A 10,023-nucleotide genomic window follows, 5' to 3' on the forward strand; every position below is an offset into this window, starting at 1 on the left:
CGTCGTTAGCCGGCCGTGATGAGTGTTGTCGGCGGGCCCGCATCTATGCCGACGGCCTATATATGCCGACGGCAGCTGTAGGGGTAGTCTGGGATAAGCCGACGGCTGTTATGTGCCGACGGCTGCTGTCGGCGTAGACGGGGATAGCCCGACGGCCATTGTACGCCGACGGCCAGGACCTAGCTGTCGGCATAGCTCGGATTAGGCCGTCGGCATACATTTGGCTGTCGGCTTAGAGCCCTGTTCCCGTAGTGCGGGGCTGCCTTGCGAGCCTGGATCACCTCCTCCCTCCCCTCTTCTCCCTCTCTACCTGGCTAAAGCCACCACCACATCACTCGGAGTTCGTGCTGCGCAAGCGTCATCGTCCCCGATCCATCGCGACGCCGGCCAGTGCACGCGCGCCCTCGTTCCCCTCGTCTGTTTCCGTTTAATTTCCCCGGCCCCAGTGCCTGGGTGTTAATGCGTAGAGTACTTAGTCCATTGCTGGCTAGCTCTCCATCCGTCCGGCCGTGCCACCGGCTGACGCACACACGCGGGGAGGGGAGGGTGATGGAGACCGCCGGTGGGACCGGTCGAGCTACAGGGGCTTTTTAGTACTGTAGTATCATCACCCCGGCCTTGTTGCTTGCTCCCATACTCTTCTTCCTCCTAGCTACATACAATTATTCCCTCCGGTCCGGGCTCCGGCAGCGCCAAGCTATATATTTCCTTCCTGCCCACCTCCCAATCCCATCCTCGTTCATACATACTCCATCGCTCAACGCTCAAGCTACAGCAACATAGACATATGCCCTGTCTAATTCCTGCTACCTACATACCTAGCTAAGCTTCTTCTGTCTCCCCTCTCTCGAGATCTTGTCAATCTCTTTCTACCCCGTCTAGCTAGCTAGAGCTAGCTCAATTCATCGAGATCTCTCATCGATACCCATAGTACACATCGCAATTCAAAATACAAATTTTAGATAGAGTCGAGCTGAGCTGAGCAGGGGAAGGTTTTAGAGAGAGAAGATAGTGCACAGATAGAGATAATAAGCATTTCCATGGGGCTGAGGGACGTCGAGATGACGCTGCCGCCGGGGTTCCGCTTCTACCCGAGCGACGAGGAGCTGGTGTGCCACTACCTGCACGGCAAGGTGGCCAACCAGCGCCTCTCCGGAGGAGTCGCCGGATCCATGGTGGAGGTCGATCTGCACGTCCACGAGCCATGGGAGCTGCCTGGTCAGTTTCTTAGTTCTTACTACTATTACTTACCACAGTTAGTTGGGTTTTCTTTTCGATCAGAGGAGGCTACAGGGCCCTGTGTTTTGATTTTCAGTTTGAGCTTTTTTTCGCCCTAGGTCGAGATGGCCGAATTTCGGCCATTTTTAAAAATTTCGGCTGAAATTTGATCAAATTTTGACTGCGATTTGACTTAAATTTGACCAAAATTTACCAAATTTGAGCAATTTCGGCCTAAATATACTTTTCGCCCCAGGCCGAGATGGCCGAAATTCGGCCGAAATCCATTTTTTTCGGCCGAAAATCAAAACACAGACAGGGCCCCATTTTCAACTAAGAAAATAGAGCTTTTACATCTCTAGTCCCTCTTGAGAAAATATATTAATTACTAGTTAGTCGATCAATCTCGATCCAATATGTTGTTAGTCCCTCTCCAGCAAGCTACATATCTCTTAATTACTTTAACTTCATTCCATGGAATGATTTACTAAGCATGCAACCGTGTTTTATTGGCTCCAATTGGGGCCTGTCCCCGTTTTTGTTAATTAGTGCTCTAAATTAGTAGTACTACTCATCAACTTGTCATACTGGTTGTATATGCATGCATATATATGCAATCTCGATCCTATGCAATTCCTGCAAGTACTGTGTTGCTTCTAGCACGAGTTTCTCTTAAGATTTTTAAGTGGGCTACCACTTTAAAATTCTTTGGATTAATTATTGTGTCTAACTCTGTGGAACGGTATGTAAAATTCTTTGGATTAAAGGAATTGGCTTGCAACTGGCACCTCATATCACCTTTTTTGCCCCACCCCCTCCCCTATATGGGCACTTCTACCAAGTTTTTTTTTTCTGAAAGGGGCGCTTTATTATTACTTAAAAGATATAACCTTCTACCAAGAAATACGCACATACGTTTGCGTTTTGCGTATACGCTTTGGGGGGGGGGGGGGGGGGGGGGGGGGGGGGACGGGGACGTCCACTGAAGCTTCTGTTGCTAACTGTGCGTCTGGCTGGGCATGGTGGTATGCAGATGTGGCGAAGCTGAGCACAAACGAGTGGTACTTCTTCAGCTTCCGCGACCGCAAGTACGCGACGGGGCTGCGCACGAACCGCGCCACCAGGTCTGGCTACTGGAAGGCCACCGGCAAGGACCGCATCATCCGCAGCCCGAGGTTGTCGTCATCCCGCTCTGGCCGCGCCGCCATTGTCGGCATGCGCAAGACCCTCGTGTTCTACCGCGGCCGTGCCCCCAACGGCACGAAGACCTGCTGGGTCATGCACGAGTTCCGCCTCGAGAACCCTCACTCCCCACCGAAGGTGGGTTCAATTGCCAAGCTCTAGCAATATAAATCTGATGTTATCTGTGTTTTTAATTGATAAGCGATGCTAATATGCATATTTCTTGGAATTTTCTTTGTGCAGGAGGACTGGGTGCTGTGCAGAGTTTTCCACAAAAAGAAAGCCGATATGGAGTACGCCATGGACGGCGAGGAGGAGCTCGTCGGCGGCGTCATGGCTCGCAGGGCTGCTGCCCTTAGCGGAACCAACTACGTAAGCTCCTCGTCGTGCCACGATCCGGATCAGTATCACCACTCGCCTACAGCGCCGTTCCCTTCCCTTGGCGTCGGAGGCCACCATTACCAGCTCATGCCCTGGGATCATCACCACACCCACGGCGCAGCAGGCGTCTCGCTCAGCAATGTGGACGTTTTCGCCGGCATGCCACAGCTGCTGAGCTACGAAAATATCATCGACGCCAGCCAGCAACTCCAGGGCGGCCGCAGTGCAGCGGTGGATTTGAGAGACGGCGTCGAGGATCAGTGTGGCGGCACGCTGATGGAGCTAGGGCTGCAGGTGCAGGAGGAGCACTACAACTACAACAGCTTGATGTAGATGTGTGTATATAATGTACGGAGTAGATCGGTTGGTGCTCCATGCCGCTATATTGCTCGGCCATATGTTCGTACGTTGACACAAACCGGTACACCGGCTACGATAAGACGCACACCCAACGGGACAGGCATAGACATTTGTTACATAGGAAGCGCCGCTGTTCATATACCTCATCTAATAAACTTCATCTATATCTATATCTATACCAATATAAAAAGACCCAAAGGGGCAGATCCAACAAATCTCGGCCGTCAAATCAGGTCAATCCAACGACTCAGACTGCTTCAATGATGAGCGTTCAACACGTTTAGTGTGTAGTTAATATCATACCGAATATTAATGCCAATGCTAATCACATAATTAATACGCAAATAATATTCTGCCTAATATTTACGTGTAATTAATATATTACCTAATATCAACGTGCATTGCACGTACACATTTACTAGTCTAAAAAATGATCTGTATATTTCTGGTGCCAAGAAGAACTTATTTCCTCTTGAAAGCTTAATTACTAGTACCCCGTTTCAATTATTGAAGTTCTGGGCTTGTCCAAAGTCAAACTTGTTTAAGTTCGACGACGTCTATAGAAAAATATGTTGACATCTAAAACGTGATTCTTTATGAAATATGTTTCCGTACTATGTGTATTTTGTTTTGTAGATGTTGGCACATTTTTCTATAAAGTTTGTCAAAGATAAACAAGTTTGACTTTGCACAAGCCAATAACTTTAATAATTTTGGAACGAAAGGAGTAATTAGGATTCTCAAATTGTATTCTACTAATGATCAGGCAACGAAACTAATTCTTCTACAAGGTAGATGCGAGAGAGGCCTCTACCCCATGAAGCCCCGGTAGATTTCTTTAGCTAAGATGACATACGATGCCATCAAGGCTTCCCAATAATCTCAATAAAGTGGCATCATCGCATAGGTCATGCATCCATCGATATAGTTTTTTAGCAAGAAGGTGGTCGCCCAACCTTAAACTGAAGCCCTTAAAATTTACAAATAAAGTCTCAAAAGGAAACTAAAAAAGGTTCAGTACATGGTCGGAAGAGACCAAAACAAGCAACGGAAGAGACCAAAAATACTAATCAAAGGCGAAATGATGCCCATGAGCCGCCCAGTAGCACGCTCTTACACAGGCAAAAAGCTTCCCTAGCTTATGTTGTCTTGTCGCCAAGGTAGTCAGAGTCGGGATTTGCAGTCGGATCGATTTCCCTTCGACATTATCAAGTCGTAGTATCAAGTCGTGGACTCGAGGATTCCACTAGCTAGATTTACTCAAATAAGATATTTTGTATCCACACCAGAAATTTATATGGGTTCTATGGAGTTTTAATACTAAATATAGAGCAAAAAGACATACACATCAATGCTAGCTGTATTCCACTTCTTTTCATAGCTAACCTACTATCTAGCTTGCATGTATGGAGCATATATGAGAGGAAAATATATAGAACGTTTAAGTCTTCAGCGCACGAAATTTACTTGGGTGCTTTCTAGAGTATGTGAATAGCCGATCACTTGTATAGCTGGCCTGCAGTGCTAAACTTTGAAGGGTCTTGCTCTCCTTCTGCGATTAATCTTGACACTTCCTCCATCTCATTCCAATTCAGTTTGTCGACAAGTCTGATCCTCAGGTTTGATCCAGGGTTTCTGAGGGCAAGATCAACGGTGTCGGCGGCTGAGTGTTTAGGCTTGGGAGGGTAATAAAGGGCCATGATGCATGTGAAAAGGGGTTTGGATGATGGCATACGATTCTGCTAAATCTAAACAAACGATTTAGATAAATTAGTAGAATTGGACATGGTCCATAGCATAGTCGGGATTCTACAGTTTTGTATAGGATTCTGTGATTTGGATCACGGCTCAACATGGCTTCTACCTAATCCAGATCCATAGTGGGACTTGCATCGACACGCTTCCGTAGGCTCGTGAAGTCGTAGGTTTCTAGGAATCAAGTCAGACTACTAGGAAAAGGGCTATAGATGATATGGCCACTAATGGCGCACCATGTGTTGGTGCGCCATTAGTAATATATTACTAATGGCGCACCTGGTGTGTGGTGCGCCATTAGTAGTTTTGAAAAAAAAATTGTTACTAATGGCGCACCGTGGTATAGTGCGCCATTACTAGTTGACATAGTAATGGCGCACCACACCCACCGTGCGCCATTAGTAGTTTTGAAAAAAAATAAAAAAAAATTGTTAGTAATGCCGAGCCCCACCTCCCCTCGCCCCGTCGCCCCACCGTCCCAACCACCCGCCGCCGCCGTCGCCACCCGCCACCGCCCCTGGCCCCACCGCCCCTCGCCCCGTCGCCCCCACCACCCGCCACCGCCCCGGTGCACCGTCGCCCGAACGGCGCCCCACCCCGTCGCCCGAACGGCACCCCACCTGGTGCCCCGCCGCCCCCACCACCTGCCCGTCGGCCCCTGCGCCCGCGCCGCCCCCGGAGCCAGGCTCGCCGCCGCCCCTGCGCCCGCGCCCCCCGGAGCCAGGCTCGCCTGCGGGCCCCTGCGTCCGCCTCGCGCCCCCCCCGGAGCCAGGCCCGCCGCCGCTGCCCTAACCGCGGCCGTCCACCACCACCCCCTGCCCCCGAAGCCAAGGTGAGCATTTTTTTGTTTTTTTCTACTGTTTTTCTTTGTTGTTTAGGTTTAATTAGGTTATTGATAGGTTTAGGTTAGTGGTTGGTTTAGGTTAGTGCTAGATTTAGGTTTAGATAATTAGAAGAAGAAGAAAGTTGAAAAAAAGAAGAAGAAGTAGAAGAAGAGGAAAAAGGAAAAAAAGGAAGAAGAATAAGAAGAAAGTTGAAAAACAGAACAAGAAAGGAAGGAGAAGAGGAGGAGGAGGAAGGAGAAGAAAGAAAAAGGAGAACAAGAAAAGAAGAGAGGTGGAGAAGAAGAAGCTGGAAAGGAAAAGGAAGAATGCATCATTGTTTAATTGTAGAGGCTGATGATCGAAAAGTTGACCTTTCTTAGGAGTAGCATCTTAAAATAAGTAACCCTTCATGTCTTCAAATAAAATAACAAAACAACATAACTCAAAACGGTAATATAACCAAGAATGCATCTTCGAGGACGAGAGCTTTTTTCAAGTGTTTATTTGCTGCTTCCTGATAAGCAACGAGACATCTCTGAGGACATAACATCATTTTAGTAGGATGTAACAATCATTAGTCTTCGAGAAGAATGATATTAAATAACATAGTGGCCTGTGATGTATTTTCGTACCGAAAATGCATTTGGCACTAGTCCTCGCTTAACAACATCATGGGTGGGAAGCAGGAACTTCGGAAGTGCATTGGTGTAGTTGATTATCTTCTGCTCAAAATTTATGCTGCAATAATGTTGTATGATAATGTTGTAAGGGTACTAATTGGTATCTTCTACTGCTTATCAGAGATGAGGGGAAGCAGCCACCGCCGCTCTGCCTCACCGGAGTACGAGTTGGATGCTTTCAAGTTCTTCAGTATCATACTTGGGACTTCCGTATCAGCCACGAGGCAGGTATATAAAGCGAGAGATCTCCCCTTCACCCATCTCATTATGATAACTCTGTTGTTTGCTACATCACTCCTTGTCCCAAATTGCAGAGGCTACCTGACACTTTTATGAACATGCTGGGTGAAGATCCGCTAGATAATGTGAAGCTCCGACAGGCCGGCAGTGGGGTTCGCAGGCTGTGGGACGTGGAGTTGGTGATCGAGGAGGGCCACATGTACCTGTGCCGTGGCTGGGAGAAGTTCTACAGTGCCTACGACCTGCGGACCGGATACTTTCTTCTCTTCATGTACGACGATGACGCCACAATGCTCATCATGAAGGTTTTCAACGCGACTATGTGTTGCATGCGCTACGCTGACGACGAAGATGCCAGTGCGTTCTTCCTCTTCTTATTCCTCTACATTTGGCTTTGTCTCACATCGATTGTTAACGGTCATTGTTGCATTTGGACAGGCAATGGGAGCAGCAGCAGCGACACTGGCTACAGCCAAAGCAGCAGCGATTATGGCTGTAGCAAAAGCAACAGCGATTCTGGCTTTAGCGAAAGCAGCAACGATTCTGGCAGCAGCAAAGACAACAAGAAGGATGATCCGGACTGGAGTGGGGGAGAAGAGGAGCAGAGTGGGGATGAGGATCTGCAGGATGACGATGGGCATCGGGCTGAGGATGAACTAGCCCTGGTGGTGGCTGACCAAGGGCAAGAGATGGTGGTGGCTGACCATGGGCAAGAGATGGTGGTGGCTGAGGATGACCTAGCGATGGTCGTGCCCGTCCTGCCTGAAGGTGGCCTCACGATGGTGGTGGTGCCTGACAATGACCACGCACCGGTGGTGGCGCCAGCGATCCCACAACTGGGCGACATGACCACGCCAATTATGGTAGAAGACTACATCCCACAGCTGCCTCCACCGCCTCGCCGCTCTTGGCGCATCAGGCTGAGGAAGGAGAAGGAGAAGAACAATGAGAACTGAACTATGTCAGGTATGTCAGATCTCCAAAATGATATATACATACATACATACATACATACATAATACATACATACATACATACATACATACATACATACATATATATATATATAGTTACCTATGTTATCTCTAATATGCTTAGTTTCCTATAGGTTAGCTCCAAAATTACTTATGTTAGCACAAAATGATCAAGTTTACATAATAAGCTTATAGTCTTCTTCTTATTCTTCTTCTTTTCCAAAATGACATATGTTAGCTTCATTTTACCTAAGTTGGCTCTAATATGCTAACTTAGAGCTTATATGCTTAGTTTCCTATAGGTTAGCTCCAAAATAACTTATGTTAGCACAAAATGATCAAGTTTACATAATAAGCTTATAGTCTTCTTCTTATTCTTCTTCTTTTCCAAAATGACATAGGTTAGCTTCATTTTACATAAGTTGGCTCTAATATGCTAACTTAGAGAGCTTATATGCTTAGTTTCCTATAGGTTAGCTGCAAATTTACTTATGTTAGCACAAAATGATCAAGTTTACATAATAAGCTTATAGTCTTTTTCTTATTCTTCTTATTCTTCTTCTTTTCCAAAATGGCATAGGTTAGCTTCATTTTACATAAGTTGGCTCTAATATGCTAACTTAGAGAGCTTATATGCTTAGTTTCCTATAGGTTAGCTCCAAAATTACTTATGTTAGCACAAAATGATCAAGTTTACATAATAAGCTTATAGTCTTCTTCTTATTCTTCTTATTCTTCTTCTAGTATTCTTCTAGCAGTGTTCTTCTTCTTCTAGTATTCTTCTAGTCTTCTTCTTCTTCTTCTCTTCTTCTTCTTCTTCTAACTTCTTGTTTATCATTTTGCAGATTTGATTTAATTCACGGAAGCTTGCATGGACGGAGTGCTTCTTTTCCATTTGTGTTTTTATTTTTTATCAATGTGAAACTTTTGTGAATTGATGGATAACGGTGTTGGATGAACAATGTGAAACTTTTGTAATATGTAAGGATGGAACTATGTGTTGGCTATGTATGTATATATGATGAAACTTGTGTGTTGGATATGATTGTTATATGGATGCTTGTTGTATATATATATGTGTGTGTGTGTTGGATATCTCATATGTGAAATAGTGACCTGAGATTAAGAAAAAATGAAAAAAAATTAAAAAAATGGTTACTAATGGATGGCGCACTTCCATGAGGTGCGCCATTAGTATACCAGATACTAATGGCGCACCTGTGGGATACTAATGGCGCACCTGTAATGCGCCATTAATAGCCAAAACAGGTGCGCCATTAGTAGGCTTTTTCCTAGTGGTGATCGAATTCTGACTATCTTGCTTGTCGCCATGTGGCACGAAGCTCCTGACAATTTGTTCGGATTTTGTCAATGAGCGGATGGTGCTACAGGATTTTGTCAATGAGCGGATGGTGCTACAGTGTCCCATAGGTTTCCACAGCTGCAATAACACATCCTTTTATAAATGAGATCCTCTGGGTGTTTAAACATATGCCCCTTCATAAGAGCTTTATTACACGATGTCTATAACAACAAAGCAAGCACCACAGAGCCAACAGAACAAAGCATGCTATCCTTGCCACTCGTCCCATGAATAAGTTGATAAAAATCCACAAACCCGGTCGGGTTCCATGTGCACCCCGCTGTCTCATGGATAACACTCTACGAACATCTTTCTATGATACATCAGAATAGGATGTGCTCGCTATTCTTATCTCTCCACACCAGACACCTTTGCCATCGTTTGAGCAATGTATTTTGATCACTTGGTACCCACCAGGAATTTTGTTCCTGTTCAGTAGCCACAAAAATATTATGATTTTAGTTGGAATTTGGTCTACCAAATCCCTATCATTTTCACTTGAGGGGTTGCTTTGAAGATTTCTTTGTGCAAGGATCTGGTGGAGAAAACTCTAGAAGGCTTGACTTTCCATGATACTAAATCACTGCCCAAGGACAACCATATGTCGGCCAATTGAGTTATTCTGCAGTTGTTGCCAATCGACAACCGCATTTGGTCCAATCGGCAGAGGAGGGTGTGGTGGCAAATGCAACAGTTGATTCTTGATTGCTCTGCCATGGGTGTTCTGCATCTTCGGCCGTTGTGTACATACTCGAGTTGGAGAAGAAATAGTCAAGGCGAGGTAATGCAATAGACGGGGACTGTGATCATCAAGGATGGTGATTTTGAAGAAGTGTTGACGATCTTGGTCGATGACCAGTCTCCTCCGATGAGCCATCAACTTTATGGCTGAAGGGTGGCAAAGTTCTTTTTTTCACGGTCATGATGCAAAAGGGGAGACAGTATTGCATTAAGGTGGTGTCCACGACATGTAGCTTTTGAGGTCTTGCCGGATCAAGTGGCCCCATTCCCGGGGCTAGGGAGATTGGTGTTGCTCGAGAGTAATT

The 10,023-nt window shown here is 46.0% G+C and overlaps 1 protein-coding gene across 1 annotated transcript; it reads left to right on the forward strand.

Annotated features, from left to right (window-relative positions):
• Positions 1–984: 984 nt before the first annotated feature.
• LOC125512951 (NAC domain-containing protein 76-like) lies at positions 985–3,350 on the forward strand. The gene is made up of 3 exons (XM_048678006.1): positions 985–1,218; positions 2,252–2,538; positions 2,644–3,350. The coding sequence occupies exons 1-3, from the start codon at positions 1,041–1,043 to the stop codon at positions 3,112–3,114; spliced, it is 936 nt and encodes a 311-aa protein (XP_048533963.1). The 5' UTR covers positions 985–1,040; the 3' UTR covers positions 3,115–3,350.
• The last annotated feature ends 6,673 nt before the right edge of the window (positions 3,351–10,023 follow it).

This window comes from Triticum urartu, chromosome 6 (assembly GCF_003073215.2).
Source record: "Triticum urartu cultivar G1812 chromosome 6, Tu2.1, whole genome shotgun sequence".
NCBI classification, from domain to species: Eukaryota; Viridiplantae; Streptophyta; class Magnoliopsida; order Poales; family Poaceae; genus Triticum; species Triticum urartu.